The sequence below is a fragment of the Lissotriton vulgaris genome, chromosome 9 (genome assembly GCF_964263255.1).
Source record: "Lissotriton vulgaris chromosome 9, aLisVul1.2, whole genome shotgun sequence".
NCBI lineage: Eukaryota > Metazoa > Chordata > Amphibia > Caudata > Salamandridae > Lissotriton > Lissotriton vulgaris.
This window is the reverse complement of record NC_141697.1, coordinates 574,794,433-574,811,358: the sequence shown is the minus strand read 5'-3', so window position 1 is coordinate 574,811,358 and position 16,926 is coordinate 574,794,433. Positions and strand designations below refer to the sequence as shown.

Sequence of the window (16,926 nt, the reverse complement as noted above, 5' to 3'; positions counted from 1 at the left end):
CGTGGTCTGTTGGTTTGGGTGCGCTGCCCAGGGCGGGGGGGCCACCAGGAGTCGTCCCAGGCGGAGGGCGAAGATCCCAGGATGAGGACTTCCGTCTTTTCTGAGTTCAGTTTCAGGCGGCTGTTCTTCATCCACTCTGCTACTCTTTCATCATCTCGTGTAGGCTGGCTCTTGCGGTGGCGGGGTCGTTGGTGAGGGAGAGGATCAGCTGGGTGTCGTCGGCGTAAGAGTTGATGTTGAGGTTGTGTTGGCGTGCGATGGCCGCAAAGGGGCTCATGTAGACATTGAAGAGGGTGGGGCTGAGCGAGGAGCCTTGAGGAACGCCGCAGATGACTTTGGTGGCTTCTGATCTGAACGGGGGGAGGCGGACTCTCTGAGTCCTTCCGGCGAGGAAGGAGATGATCCATTCTAGTGCCTTCTCTTGGATTCCGACGTTGCTGAGGAGCTGCTCTAGGGTGCAGTGGCAGACAGTGTTGAAAGCCACAGAAAGGTCCAGGAGGATGAGGGCCGATGTTTCCCCGTTGTCGAGCAGGGCTCGGATGTCATCAGTGGCAGCGATGAGGGCGGTCTCGGTGCTGTGGTTGGCCCGGAAGCCGGACTGCGAGTAGTCGAGGGATCCATTCGTCTCGAGGAAGGCGGGCAGCTGCTTGTTGACGGTCTTCTCGATGACTTTGGCCGGAAACGGGAAGAGCGAGATGGGGCGGTAGTTTTTGAGTTCGGTGGGGACCGCTGATGGTTTCTTCAGTAGAGCACTGAGTTCGGCATGCTTCCAGCTCTCCGGGAAGGTCGCTGTGTCAAAGGAGGTGTTGATGTCCCGCAGGTGGGGCGCGATGATGGAGTCGGCCTTGTTGAAGACGTGGTGAGGGCAGGGGTCGGTTGGAGATCCGGAGTGGATGGAGTTCATAGTGCGTAGGGTTTCCTCGGTGTTGACCGGGGTCCAGGCGCGGAGGGTGGTGGTGGGGGTGCAGGTGCTGTCGTGGGTTGCGTTGGCTCTTTGCTGAAGCTGTTGTGTATGTCCGCGATCTTGTTGTGGAAGTAGGAGGCGAGGGAGTTGCAGAGGTCTTGTGAAGGGGTGATGTTGTTGTTTCCGGCGCTGGGGTTGTAGAGCTCTTTGACGATGTTGAAGAGTTCCTTGCTGTTGTGGGCGTTGTTGTCCAATCGTTCCTTGGATGCGGTTTTCTTGGTGGTGTGGATCAGTTGGTGGTGTTTTTGAGTGGCGAGTTTGAGGGTGGTCATGTTGTCTGGTGTTGGGTCTCTGCGCCAGGCTCTCTCGAGGGCTCGGCAGTTCCTCTTGGAGCTCTTGAGTTCGTCGGTGAACCATAGTGCTTTCTTACTGCCGGGTCTGCTGGGCGGGGTCCTCAGTGGGGCGAGGTCGTCTGCGCAGTTGCTGATCCACTTCGTGAGGTTGTTGGCGGCCTGGCTGGGGTTCGCTGAGCTGGCGGGGGGGTCCTGGCTCAAGGAAGCGGCGAGCTGGTCGGCTGTGATCTTGTTCCATCTTCTGCGTGCAACCTGTTGCTGGTGGTGGTGGATCGTGTCTTTCTGTAGCTGAAGTGGACGCAGGTGTGGTCCGTCCAGTGGAGTCCAGTGGCGTGGCTGAAGGTGATGTTCTTGCTGGAGGAGAAGACGGGGTCGAGTGTGTGTCTGGCGTAGTGGGTGGGGGTGGTCACCAGCTGCTTGAGACCGAGGGTGGCGAGGTTGTCCAGCAGGGTGGCGGTGTTGCAGTCGTTGTTGTTCTCCAGGTGGAAGTTGAGGTCCCCGAGGAGGATGTAGTCAGCGGAGGGGAGAGCGTGCGGGCTGATGAAGTCGGCGATGTCTTCGCTGAATTGTGTGCCTGGTCCCGGGGGTCTGTAGATGAGGGTGCCTCTGAGGGTGGTCTTGGGGTCGTGTGGATCTGGAAGTGCAGGTGTTCGGCGGTTGTGAGGGTGTCGTCGGAGTTGCTCAAGATGCGGATGGTGTTTCTTTGGATCATGGCGATGCCTCCTCCGTTCTGGTTGCCGCGGTCCCTCCGGATGATCTTTTAACCGTCTGGGATGGCGATGGCGATGTCTGGCGCTGAGGAGGCGTTCATCCAGGTTTCCGTGAGGAAGGCGACGTCTGGTGATGTTGTGTCGAGGAGGTTCCAGAGCTCCACGGCGTGTCTGTGGACGGAGTGGGTGTTGAGCAGGATGCACTTCAGGTGGTTGCTGCTGGTTCTCGGCTTGGTGGGTGCGGGTGCGGTGCAGGTTCGGATGCAGGAGAACTTGCAGGAGTGGCAGCTGAAGGGTCCGTGGGTGCGCCTCGGGGTGGCTCGGTAGCATCCAGGGATCCCGCCGGTGTTGAGTGCGACGAGTTCGGTGGCATCGTAGGTTAGTCGGGTCGTCTTGCGTCGATGGGGGCCAGAGGTCCTGGCACTGGGCGCGGTCGAGGCGCGGACGGGCGCAGACGGGCTTACCTTTGGCGCGCCTTCGGCGCACAGTTGGCGCACCCGCTGCGCGTACGCACGGTCGCCGTTTATGGCAAAGTGGGAGGGAGGGAGGAGCAGCTGGGAGGCGGGAGCGGGGAGGGCACAGAAGGAAAAGGGGGCGTGGCGGAGAAGAATGTGTGTTGGACATCTGTTTTACATTTCCATCTGTACTGCCATTGGATGTTGACACCTTTCTAGGTCCGGTAACGACTCATGCATTGTGTTGCCCCCAACAGCTGCCAATCCTGATGACGGCATTCATTGAGGTCTCACCAGTAAGTCTAACTGAGGGTGAGATACGAGGATCAACAGGCACACAGGTACCATCTGATATGAACATTGCTAATGCGGCACTTGGTGCTGACGGCGATGCTTCTCACCTGTGCACATTTGATCTACTTGATGAAGTAGTTCCAAATTCGCCTACTATGGTAGACGTTTTTTTTGCCAGCCTGGATGATCTGATGTTTTCTCCTGACGCCGAGAATAACTTTTGAATCTTGAACACAGCGTTCTCTGAAATCAGACCTTCACTTTTTCAAAACAAACTTTCTAAATTGGGAACTCTATTTTTCTACGATTCAATTTGAACTTTTTCCAAAACATTGAACTTTTTTTGGCACAAAGTAAATCTGCTTAAAGTAAAAGTATTCTTAAAGAACAAGAAATTCTTTCTGAACACATCCTAGAGACCATATTTGGCATTGTCCTCAATACTATAACTCTTTATATACTATATTATGAAATGGTCTCGACCTTTTCTTCTGTAGTCAAGAGCCATTAAAAAAAAAAAAAGCCATTTCATGATTCATTACCAATATCATACTTTATACTTAGAATGACATCATTTCCTTTAATGCGTACTGTAGAAATTCTCATTTTCATGTGCAACCATTTCAAGTACATTTCATGTATTTTGGGTGGGATTGTAAACACATGCTCTAGATATGTTTAGATGCTTATAATTTAGTAATGTTGAACATATTAAAGTGGAGTGGGTGTTGTATATGAATCTAGGACCCTAGTGTAATTTTCCAGATTCATGCCCATATATAGGTATAAATCACCATATCCTTATATAGGCCTAGAAATCCTAAGCATATTTAGACTTAGCCTAAGCAGCCCAAATACGGCATGGCTACTTCCACTAGTTCCGAGAATCCACAACGATTTCTTGGAAAAACACGCCTTCAGCAGTCAGGGACCTCCCCTTGCTTGAATATTGATTTATCCAAGAACTCAAGGAGTTTTCAAAGAACTGAGTCTTTGATGACGTTATTATGTCCAACCTTATGTCAAACTCGGCACCTTCAAGGTATAAATATGCCCACATTTGCCCAGGCAAATACACAGTGGTTTAAAGCAGTTCGACTATCTACTTGCCCGACGCCCTGCTGCAGCAAGTGCCGAAGAAAGCCGACCCTCCAGCTGACGCACTGAGAGAGACGCTGTCTTTTCTCCTACTGAGAAATCCAGCTCCAGTGTTTCCAGGCAACCCCTACGGGTTGCTGGGAAATCGAGTCCTGAGAGAGATACAAGACCTCCTTCATTCTAAACAAGGTACGGAGCTGGTTAGACCCTCAAGAGAATTCTTGGAATAGATTCTTGGCAAAAGAATACTAAACTTAAGCTACACCTCACTTACTTCTTCCCTTGTACTAGACCTAGGTTAGGTACACCCGGGTAGGCGTATTTTAGACGCACCAGTTGAGTACTTTTAGTCTTTTTTTTATTAGTGTATGTATTTTATGTATTTTATGGCTTAGAAACCATATCATGCTTTTACAGTATTATTTTATAATACTCTTTGTACTGTAAGCATTATACTTTGCAACCAGTATTACGATTGTAGCAGTTCATTTCTTATGCTTGAGAAAGAAGACTGTTCAATAAATACCCTTTTATTGAAAACGCCCGTCTCTCTATTTCTCTGCACCTCTGGTGAAACGAAGTATGCATGATTGACTGAGTAAAATAACTATCTATTGATTCCGCGACTCTAGAGATGGATTTCTAATTCTTGGGAAACAAAGTTGTCATGTTTATGCGGTTGTCAGAAACGAATCCCTTTTTGTTTGTTGGAGAAAGTTTCTAGTGACCTCTGAGCAGCTGGCACTCACAATTAAGTCTAGTATATTCAATAGAGACCTAGTAGACCTCAGTCCTACGTCAAGTCTATAGTATTATTATTCCAATCCGCAGAGCCTATTGGGAATATAGGAACTACGCTACAGTACTTTTAGGTGTGATATTTGCCTCAATTTCCAGTTTATTTCCTCGCTCCATTACCAATCTGATTATATTCTCCCAAATTCTTCTAACAAAGACTTTTTCTCTCCTTGGTTTGCAGCCCTTCAGTTTGGATAATTTTTTGGCACCGTTTTGAGTGTTTTAGGTTTTACTCCCATGGTGACTACATGGTTACTTTATTGGTGAGATGTTTATTACACAGACTCTACTCCAACTTAAGGGATGCCTCTGAAGTTCTGCAAGGCACCTCTAAATCCCATGTCCCCTGGGTTGTTGGCACTGTTTGGCACTACATTAAAGCACACTGAAGATTTTTTTCTTCTATGCATTTCAGGTGCTGTACCTACTATTTTTATTTCATAAGTCCTGAGGAAGGCCCTTTATTAAGGGCTCTCTTTCTTAGGGGCCGAAAGGTCAACTTTCATATTTCTGGTTTGCCTTAAATATTTAATTGACTGTAAGTGTTAAAACATTGTGACCTGCCTTATTAGCCATACCTGTCATACCTTGGCTTTCCAGACAGCCAGTGCTACGTTTTGTCCTTTAGCTTTTCTTTTAATGTGATAGTAGCTTTGCTCCTTTTGTGTGAGACACGTGAGCAGTGCATGTGACTTGATAATATTATTGAAGTACCAAACTAATATTTGGAATATAATTCCAGTCAGTATTTATTCTTGACCCATGGTATTTGTGATAGCTGGGTTATCTCTTATCTGACACATTTATTGCTATTGTGGTTTTTGCAATTTGCCATTTTCTCCCTTGGAGCACCGAGAAGGATCGTTTGTGCTTACAGGCCTTTGATCATTGTTGTTCCTGTTGAATGGAAAGTCTCCAAACAGTAGGTAGTTGTCCTATGAAAGCAATGGAGGGGTTTTGAAGCTAATTAGTTCTTATGCGAAGACTTAGTTAGTTTGTTTGGATATTAGATTTCAGGCTTTTACAGGCTAGGATGCACGGAGGTACAAATGGCATGTAGCTAATATCTTCTTTATGAATTATGGCTACTCTGCATCATGGTCTATTTTTCTATACTTTCGAAATATTTTCTTTTCTTGTGTAATGCTCTTGCCCATGAGTGGGTGCCCTGAGTGTGCACGCCTTGCTTGGTGAAGAAATCTAGCGATTGTGCCAGCAGCGGATTGTGCCTTAGTTGTTGCAACACACCAGTTTAGAGAATGCATGAATCCTTTTTAAGAAGAGCTTGCTAATAATTTATTTACTTTTTGTTTTATGTGAAAGGAAAGCTTAGACAGGCTCGTCTAGTAGCAAAGGATATATGCTTTCGATCCTTCATCGGTGATTTTGGGATTTTTGGTTATCATGCTGTTGTGAACTATGTTCCTCTCTGTCATGTCAATTTTTGGGACGTGTGATGAAGGAGAGATTAGATTAAGGTGAGTTATTAGACGGACCCTAGTTTATGGTGGGAGACCAACAGGGTTAGTCAGTAGGGGAAACAGATTGTCAGCTGTAGTTGCAATTAAGAGTATTTTTTGTTGCAGAATGCCCCCAGGACTGGAATGCGTTAGTGTGCACTATTCCTGCCTGAAAAGGTTCTACAACATACCTGAAGTTTTAGAAGTCGTTTTAGGGTTGTTCAGTAAGACAAACCTGTTATTGCGTAGTTAAAATGTCTACTTGGGCAACAGCCTTATCCTGTGCCTGAAATTGTTCCAATGGGGTAACTTAGATTTTTGTATTGTATGTGAGATTGAGTTAGTGTTATCGCTTTGCTCCAGGTTATTCTTCAGTATGTTTAAGTCAGGGGGAGATGAAATTAGGAATAGGCTTCAGTAATAGGCGGTATAGATTGATTTCTTAGTGGAATGGGTTTGTGTTTCGAAATATTTGTTTCAGAGGTAAGGGTAACAGGAGAAGGAGATGTAGTAAGATAAAAAAAAGTTGGAGTAGAAGCAGTGGGTTGGCAATGAAGCATCTTATTCTTGACTGAGTCTTTTAGTGTTACAATTACTGTGGAGAATTGATTCAGATAAATGTTAAGGGATTGCACCACAATCAATGAAATAACTGTTAAGGAGTTCACTTATTTGATTATCATAGCCTGTAATAACTAGTTTGTGCCCCTCTGATATTAGGGTGTCTTTTTTGTTATGTTGAAAAGGTTACAATACCGGTGAAAGTGTTCTTAAAAAAAAAGGATGAGTCACGGAGGGGCGATAAAAAAGAGAAAGAGCTCTGTGGTAACAACAAACTAGATGTAGGATTTTTTGTGAGAAGGACATTCGCCAGGGTGGTTTTCTCAGGCTTGTATGTGCCATTCAAGGTGAAAAATGTGTAGAAACGGATTAGACAAAAACAGGTCGCCAAGTTTGATTTTCATGGAAATTTCATAGATCCTTTTGATTGGGTATTTGGGTTTCTTATCTATTATAGATGCATTGATGCGAAAGAGTGAGGAATAGTCAATGTCAGGTGGGCAGAATTTGCCTTAAATGTCAGGAACTCCATCCGCATCACGACCAACACCGACGACACCCTCGCACCCGCCGAGTACCTGCACTTCCAGATTCACATCAACCCCAAGACCACCCTCAGAGGCACCCTCATCTACAGACCCCCGGGACCACGCACACAATTCAGCGAGGACATCGCCGACTTCGTCAGCCCGCATGCCCTCCCCTCCGCTGACTACATCCTCCTCGGGGACCTCAACTTCCACCTGGAGAACAACAACGACCGCAACACCACCACCCTGCTGGACAACCTCGCTAACCTCGGACTCAAGCAACTGGTGACCACCCCCACCCACTAAGCCGGACACACACTCGACCCCGTCTTCTCAGCCAGCAAGGACATCGCCTTCAGCCACGCTTCAAAAGGACCACGACCCACCACCAACAGCAACAGGTTGCACGCAGAAGCTGGAACAAGATCACAGCCGACCAGCTCGCAACTTCCCTGAGCAAGAACCCACCCACCAGCACAACGAACCCCAGCCAAGCGGCCACCAACCTCACGAAATGGATCAGCGACTGCGCAGACGACCTCGCCCCTCTGAGGACCCCGCCTAGCAGACCCGGCAGCAAGAAAGCCCCATGGTTCACCGACGAACTCAAGAGCTCCAATAAGGACTGCAGAGCCCTTGTGAAAGCCTGGCGCAGAGACCCAACACCGGACAACATGACTGCCCTCAAGCTCGCCACCCGAAAACACCACCAACTGATCCACACCACCAAGAAAACTGCATTCAAGGAACGACTGGACAACAACGCACACAACAGCATGGAACTCTTCAACATCGTTAAAGAGCTCTCCAACCTCAACGCCGGAAACAACGGCATCACCCCTTCGCAAGACCTCTGCAACTCCCTCGCCTCCTACTTCCACAACAAGATCGCTGACATACACAACAGCTTCAGCACTCAACCGACGCTTGCCACGATCGAACGACCGCCCCCACCACCACCCTTCGCGCCTGGACCCCGATCAGCACCGAAGACACCATCCGCCCGATGAACTCCATCCACTCTGGATCTCCGACCGACGCTTGCCCTCACCACGTCTTCAACAAGGCCGACGCTGTCATCGCACCCCACCTGCGGGACATCATCAACACCTCCTTCAACACGCTACCTTCCCGGAGAGCTGGAAGCACGCCGAACTCAGCGCCCTACTAAAGAAGCCTTCAGCCGACCCCACTGACCTCAAGAACTACCGACCCATCTCGCTGCTCCTGTTTCCCTTAAAAGTCATCGAGAAGACCGTCAACAAGCAGCTGGCCGCCTTCCTCGAGACAAACGGATCCCTCGACCTCTCGCAGTCTGGCTTCCGGGCCAACCACAGCACCGAGACCGCCCTGATCGCAGCAACCGATGACATCCGAGCCCTGCTCGACAACGGAGAAACAGCGGCCCTCATCCTCCTAGACCTCTCCACGGCCTTCGACACTGTCTGCCACCGTACCCTAGTACAGCGCCTCAGCAACGTCGGAATCCAGGAGAAGGCACTGGAGTGGATCTCCTCCTTCCTCGCCGGAAGGACACAGAGAGTCCGCCTCCCCCCGTTCAGATCAGAAGCCACCGAAGTCATCTGCGGCGTTCCTCAAGGCTCCTCGCTCAGCCCAACCCTCTTCAACGTCTACATGAGCCCCCTCGCAGCCATCGCACGCCAGCACAACCTCAACATCATCTCCTACGCCGACGACACCCAGCTGATCCTCTCCCTCACCAACGACCCCGCCACCGCCAGAGCCAACCTACACGAAGGGATGAAAGAGGTAGCCGAATGGATGAAGAACAGCCGCCTGAAACTGAACTCGGACAAGACGGAAGTCCTCATCCTGGGATCCTCACCCTTCGCCTGGGACGACTCCTGGTGGCCCCCCGCCCTAGGCAGCGCACCCAAACCAACAGACCACGCACGCAACCTGGGCTTCATCCTGGACCCCTCCCTCTCCATGACCAGACAAGTCAACGCCGTTTCCTCATTGTGCTTCAATGTCCTACGCATGCTACGCAAGATCTTTAGGTGGATCCCCACCGAGACCAGGAAGACGGCCACCCAGGCCCTCGTCACCCGCCGACTGGACTACGGCAACTCCCTCTAGGCCGGAACCACTGCCAAACTCCAGAAGAGACTCCAGCGGATCCAGAACGCCTCAGCACGACTCATCCTGGACATCCCCCGGCGCAACCACATCTCCGGACACCTGAGAGACCTGCACTGGCTCCCGGTCAACAAGAGAATCACCTTCCGTCTCCTCACCCACGCACACAAAGCCCTGCACAACCAAGGCCCAGGATACCTCAACAGCCACCTCAACTTCTACGCTCCCAAACGCCAGCTTCGATCGACCGGCCACGCCCTCGCCGCCGTCCCCCGCATCCGAAGAGCCACCACAGGGGGAAGGTCCTTCTCCTACCTTGCCGCCAAGACTTGGAACTCCCTCCCGACCCACCTCCGCCTGACCCAGGACCACCTCGCCTTCAGGAAGCAGCTCAAGACCTGGCTGTTCGAGCAGTAGCGGACCCCCCTCCCCTAGCGCCTTGAGACCCTCCGGGTGAGTAGTGCGCTATACAAATGCTTTGATTGATTGATTGATTGATTGATTGATTGCTTGTTAACATCCAAGTAGCAATGGTTTTAAATGGGTACCCAGATGCCTAAGTCATTAACATGTATGTGCAAGAGCAGAACTACAGGGTGTGCATGAAACAGCAGAATATCGCCATGGGTGTTTTCTTCGCAGCGTAGAGCATTTAGTACAGTGTTTGCAATGCATATATCCATATGGGCATTTTCTACATTGGGTGCATATGGTATTAAACATGGTTATAGAAAGGTGATATATTAGGCATTTGACATTTACCTGTGCAGTATGCCAAAGAAAAGACTTTAATTGTCTTTTCTATTACAGGTCTTTTCTATTACCACTCAGTCAATGGCCTGCTTACTGGTACAATATCATGTATGTATATATGTCTTGTATGCAGGTTTGTGGTATTTTCATATAGCTGACAGCTGAACAACAGCTGAGCACTGTACATGGTGGATGACAAAGACACAGAAAATGAGCGGGTGGAGTGGCATCTAGGTTCTAAAAGCAGGAATGGACTTTAATTGCATCATGATATAGTTCTCTCTGGGTGCATCTTTAGTTCTTTTCTTAATTGGTCTATCAGAAACTCATTTAAAATATACATATAACGGTGCTTGTAACCCAATTGCAAAAGTTCTTTATAACGTATAGCTCGGGTTCTTACTAAGCTTAGTGGTTTGTCCTTGTTATGTTTATAATTTTCCCTAAATAGAAGCAGCTTTTAGGAGGTCCTGAAAGATATGGAAATGTCATTCTAGATCTTGGCTGCATTTTTGGAGCAGGTCTGTTGCCTTGTTGTTTCTTATTTGACCTTCTAAGTCTGTTGTCAGATAGTGTCCTAGCAGATGGTGTGCCGACCACCACCAGAAGAGAGGACCCTGTCAGCTAGATAGGCAGGAGAGCCATTCATGATGGATTTGTAGATGATGACACTGATTTTGAAGATGGCACATGCCACAAAGGGGGAGCCAGTGGAGTACCATCAGGGTAGAGCAGAGGTGGTCATTTTTCTGCCACCATTGATGAGTTTTGCTGCAGCATATAGGATGGCGTTTGGGGGCACCGTGCATTCTGTGAGTTGATGGAGAAGTTCATTGTAACAATACAGATGTGAGAGTATGAGGGTTTGAACGGCAGTACTTCAGTGACTCTCAGAGTGGAATAACTCAATTTTTTTCAGTAGAGATAGTTGGTAGCTGGTCTGTCCTGATTTTCTCGGTGATGTGGTCCTTGCAGGTGAGATTGGTTTGTACATGAATCCACATGACTTGGTGTGAGGTAAAAGTTCAGGTTCAGATCCATTCAGGTTCATGTAATTCAACCAGGTTTGGACATGGGTTGCTTTTGTCTTTAGTGAATAGCATTGATTCTGTTTTGGTCTACTAAGCTTCACGTAGATGCTGCTCAGCCAAGCCTGGATATGATACAGGTAATATTTGAGTCCATAGGTGTCTGGAGTAGAGTTGTGCATTGGTGGTTTGCTTGTGAATTTTGATGCTATTGTCAGTGAGAAGAGCCCCAAGAGGCTTTATGTAGAGACTGAAGATGAAGGGGAACTCGATAGAATGCAGTAGTCACAAGTTGACTTTTGAGGAGCGAGAGTGCAGCACTGATTACCAGTGTTAATCCACCACTCTTCTGAATCTTGTGACTGAAGGCAAAGCACACACGAATCTGGTAAATTCCACAGTCACTCTCGTCCCAGGAGAAAATGGTGTAGGAGAGAGAGAGAGAGAGAGAGTTGCTGTAGTTCTGGTCTTATATCAGTGCACATTCAGTCTCATCTCCAACTTCTTTACTAGCGAAAATCTAAAATAAAGCATAGATAGACATATATTACAATATCACCACAAATATTCAATCTTAGTTTTGATTACTCAGTCACACTACAACTTTATTAGACACAACCCAGAGAGTTCTATGAATCCTCCCCAGACTCATGAGCATCAGTAATAAACACACATGCGTATTAGCAACAGGCCTGGAGAAAAACGGGTTAATCGTAATGCCAGGGAATCTCGAGTAAAGTAGCAAAATGGGATGGTAAGAGGTCATGGAAACAACAAATGTGAAAGGGAATGCTAATAGTGAATGAAAACATTTCGACAATGATGAGCCCTGCAACAAAAGAAGTTGCATGGCAAGTTTTCCCATCCAACTGATTCTACTTAATCTAACCAGGAAGTGCGGACACTGCTCTTCCTGTTGTCCCATTGGTCTTCCACCTTCCTCTGACTTGTGTCCTACTCCTGTTACGACTCCCTGCCTCCTCGGGTCCACTTTCTCTCTGTGCTCTATTCTGGAATTCTTTCCCTGCTGTCTTCTGCTTTTTTACTTAGCCCTGTCTTTTTTTACTGGCCATTACTCTCACTGTATATGATTAAAAAATGCAGGATGTAGATGAGGCAAGGAGGTTGGTTAGAAAATGATTGAGTGTCCAGCAATGTCAGGAGGCAGATTTCACCTTTAAAGGTAAGAATGTCGATGATTAGAAAGGTGTAGTCTTTGAGGTGTCAAACAGTTGTCCCCGTGCCGCAGGATGGTCTGAAGCTGGATTCATGGTTCTTCAAGAGATGGGTGGTACATGCTGCAATTTCAGTTTTAAACAGTTGCCTTGAAGTTATGGTCCTCCTTTATTATAAAGTTGTGTCTGGAGTTATATTCTGCGTAGTATCTAGTTCACCAATATGGTTTCTCAGCTCAGGCGTTGTCTCTACGTATATCATTATGTATGGTCCGTGCCTCTTTCTATTTCCTCCATCATTCACTGATTGCTAATATCAATATTATGGTCCTATACCATTGCGTCTTGTGCTCTTCTGCAAGATAATCCACACTTTTAGTCATGGCAGTGCTCCCTCTCTATCTTGGGAGGTTCTAAAGCAATCTCCAAGCTACCCTTTAGACATTGAGGCTCCCAGAATGAGTCAATCCGGAACACAAGCACCTTAAGTGCAGGCAGTGAAGTGATGGAAATGTCACAGTAATAAAAACACCCAAATATTGAAAGGCGGTCAATTGGCAGTTTCTTTCCCACACTTTGACAGTGCCTTTCTGTCACCCAACAGCGACAACTACAGCTGAGTAGAAGCAACAGCCCCTTGGAAGCCCCCCAACGGAGAGAAACACCAGGGTTTCCTTGGCAAGAAGAGCGTTGCCCAGTACAGCGCTCCACCACCCCACACAGAGGGGTCCGTACATCCCAGACTCCATGGGGCCAGGATCCTCACTCTCCGGCTATTGTCAATCGACGTTCACCTCAAAATGCGGGCAGCACTTGTACCAGAGTCCCAGAAAAGTCTCAGGAGGTCAACGGAAAGGAGACACTTGTACGCGAGAACGAAGGTAAGAATAAGTGAACTCCATTAGCAGGATGAGCATTGCTGATGTCTACGGAAGGCAGTGACACCTCCTTGTCAGCAATTTCATAGCTTGCTTCTCTTGTTCTTAAGGCGCTCTGTTCTGTTGATCCATTCTTCTGTCTATTTATTGCACTTATATTTTTTTGGTTCTTTTTTTTTTCCTAGTTCTCTTACTCCTTTTAATGCTTTTAGGGTTGCTTCTTGCTATCTCTATTGCCAGGTGCCTGTACAGCGGGTTCTCAGATGGGGTTAGTCACTCTTCTCTTTGTGTTCTGCAGAGCTTAGATGCACTGTGTCCCAGCTGGAGAGCAAGTTACAGACACAGCAATCAGAGGAACAGGTTCTCATCCGTAAATGCCAGGACCTGCAGAGACAGCTGGACGGGACTAGAGTTGATTTGACAGCGCAGGTGCAGAAGGCTGCTAAGTTGCAAGAAGAACTGCAACGCCAGGCAGTGCAGCAGGAGCAAAACGAGACCAAGGTAAGATGGCGACCCTCAGAGCAGGAACAACAAAGGCATGGATGCATCAAGGTAAAATCCGCTCGCAAAGGGGCAGATTCTCAGAATCTGCCCCTTTGCGACCGGTATTTTTGCATCTGGGATGCATCATCCCAAATGCAAAAATCGTAAATTAAGAAATTGCAAAATTGCGATTACTTGCATTTAAGGAATCTCAAATTGAGATTAAAGTTGAAAAAATAGCGATTTCGCTAATAGGGCTCGCAAATTACCATGAAGTTGAACTTCATGGTAATTTGCAAAAACTTTGAAAAATGCACTAAAATGCATTTTTCAAAGTTTCATGTTGCGCACACACATGCCCTAAGGGCATCTGTGTGCGCAACATATGTGCACAGATCAATTTCAGGGATGCAACAGGGTGTCCTTTGGACACCCCTGCTCCCTTGAAATCGCATTCTCAATTTGCGATTCGCTAATTGTGATTCGCAAATTAAGAATGTCTTCCCATTCATTCCTATGGGCCTTTCGGCCCGTAGGAATGAATGGGGAGGTATTCCTTAATTGCGACTCGCAATTTGCGAGTCGCCATTAAGGAATTATAAGAAAGAGCTATTTTTTTAGTGATTTCTTCATGCATTGCATTTTGCTATTCCTTAATAGCGAATTGTTATTTTTCGCTATTAAGGAATAGCAAAATGGGTTCATGATGCATCTGGGGGAAAGGCTATGGTGAGATGGGTACAGCCGTAACAGAGCAAAATCGGCCAAGGTAAGGAATTTTAGGAGCTAATTGATGAAATGGAGAGTCTAACTGGGAAAGCAAGAGGCATCTGAAGCCAATGTAAGGTAATTAACACAACAACATTCCAGCAACATGGGGGAGGATAAATTGAAGGGACAGATAGAGTAGTTTCTTACCTGTAACTCCAGTTCTGTAGTAGGGGTATCTCTGTTATAGTGATAATCTAGTGAATAGTCCCGCTCATGTGCGGGAACCCGGAGCAATCAAAAATAATCTCTTAAATTGTCTTCTGTGCAGTCCTGCATAGACACTTAAGAGAGAATGAAAGACAAATAATGCAGCCTATACCTGCAAGGCTTCACTGTCCAGTACTTCAACTAGAAATGCAAAGGATATTCCACCAATATCATATTCAACACAGTCTGCCAAGTTTCACCATAGAGAAACTTCCTCCCTTCACAAAATCCTTGAAATGATAGAGAGGAAGGGATGGACAGACAAGCCCCCCATAGGCTGCCATTATGTGGCTTAAAAAGGGATACCGTGCCTTTAAGGAAACTTTCCAGAACTCTCGGTATCCCAGAATGCACAGCAACTCTCACCACTTTCAGTTCTTTTTGGAGGTGTATAAAGCTAGACCTGTAGCATTCAGTATTTTATCCTTTTCTCCGCCGGTGAGGAGGGCGGGCGCTTATGACTATAACAGAGATACCCCTACTACAGAACTGGAGTTACAGGTAAGAAACTACTCCTTCTGTAGTAGGGGATCTCTGTGTATAGCCATAATCTAGTGATTAGATTGGCAAGCCCATCCCCACAACCAAACCGGCGGTGAAGGAAAAAGACAACACCACTACTGTGCAAACAGATTTCGTAACAAAGCCTGCCCAACCTGAGCATCTGCTCTGGCATCAGAGTCCAGACAGTAATGCTTCGCAAAGGTATGGACCGACTTCCATGTGGCAGCCCTGCAGATGTCTGCAACGGGAACATTACGGAGCAACGCTGTTGTAGCCGCTTTGCCCCTGGTGGAATGAGCCTTAGGCTGACCCCCTAAGGTCTTATTAGCCTTTTAATAACATAACTGGATACAGGACACAATCCACCTAGAGATGGACTGTTTAGAGGTAGCAAGACCAGTCCTGACCGACCCATAGTTGATAAACAATTGGTCTGACCTACGAATATTCTTGGTTTTATCCAGATAGAATTTCAACACCCTTCTGGCATCCAGGGAATGAAGAGACCATTCCGTTGGAGTGGAAGGATTCTGAAAAACCGTAGGTAAAGTTATAGTCTGGTTAACATGAAAATCAGAAATCACCTTAGGAAGGAACTTAGGGTGAGTACGCATCACAACCTTAGCAGCATGAAATACAGTATAAAGTTCCTGGCAACACAATGCCTGAATTTCACTCACCCTGCGGGCCGATGTAATGGCCACATGGAACGCTGCCTTCCAGGACAGGTGTTGCAGCAAAGCCTTATGAATAGGCTCAAAAGGCTCCTTCATCAACCTAGACAGCACCACATTCAGTTCCCACGAAGGCGAAGGAAGCCGAACAGGAGGAAACACTTTCTTCAAGCCTTCCAAAAAATCCTTTATCACAGGAATCTGGTAGAAGGATGTCTGTGAGGGACATTTCCTGTAGGCAGTCAGCGCAGCGAGCTGAACCTTAATAGAATGGAAGTTAAGACCAAACTGCGCCAAATGCAAGAGGTATGGAAGTATGACATCTTCCTTGTATTTCGTCGGATCATAGTTCTTGGACGTGCACCAGATGCAGAACCTCTTCCACTTGTAAGCATAGGAAGTCCTAGTGGAAGGAAGATTCAAATGGCCATATTGCACTATCTCAGGAGCCATGCCGCCAAACTCAAAGACGAGAGGTTGGGGTGCACCATCTGCCCCCCGAAGTTCATGAGATGGTTCGGCCGGCACGGCAGCCGTATGTGAGGAAGGAGAGACCGGTGAAGCAGGTCCATGAACCACCACTGTCTTGGCCATTCCAGAGCAATGAGGATCATCCGCGCCCTGGACTGGAACAGCTTGAAGAGCACCGCTGGAATCAGGGGAATGGACGGAAAAGCGTACAGAAAGCTGTTCGACCAGTTGATCCATAACGCATTCCCCGAGTCCCCTGCTGGTAATACCTGGATGTGAAGTCTCGGCATTTGCTGTTGTCGGCGGTGGCGAACAGATCCACGTCTGGAGTTCCCCACCTGGCAAAGACATCTCCGAGCACTTCGTCGTTTATGACCCATTCGTGGTTTTCCTGGATCAGTCTGCTGAGTGCGTCCGCCTGAGCATTCTGCACACCTGGCAGATGGGTAGCCGTTATCGTTAGCCCTCTGGCTAGCAGCCAGTCCCAGATCGCCTGCGCTTCCTGTGACAGTGTGCGCGATCTTGAGCCCCCCCTGCTTGTTGAGGTAATACATCGTGGTCGTATTGTCCGTCTGTACGACGGATGAAAGGCCTTCAGTGCCAAGTGAACAGCTCTGAGTGCCAGGAAATTGATGTGGTACGTGGACTCCGTTGGGGACCACGTTCCTTGGAACTGTAACTGTCCGGATTTCTCTCCCCAGCCGTGGAGAGAAGCATCC

The 16,926-nt window shown here is 47.8% G+C and overlaps 1 protein-coding gene across 3 annotated transcripts in view; it reads left to right on the top strand.

Moving 5' to 3' along the window:
- Positions 1-16,926, top strand: part of LOC147691857 (uncharacterized) — a 496,690-nt gene that overhangs the window by 269,381 nt on the left and 210,383 nt on the right. For all 3 annotated transcript variants that reach the window (XM_086938132.1, XM_086938131.1, XM_086938133.1), the window contains exons 6-7: positions 12,824-13,100; positions 13,396-13,598. In XM_086938132.1, the coding sequence (XP_086794258.1) occupies positions 12,824-13,100; positions 13,396-13,598 (480 nt within the window). The remainder of the gene's footprint in view (positions 1-12,823; positions 13,101-13,395; positions 13,599-16,926) is intronic.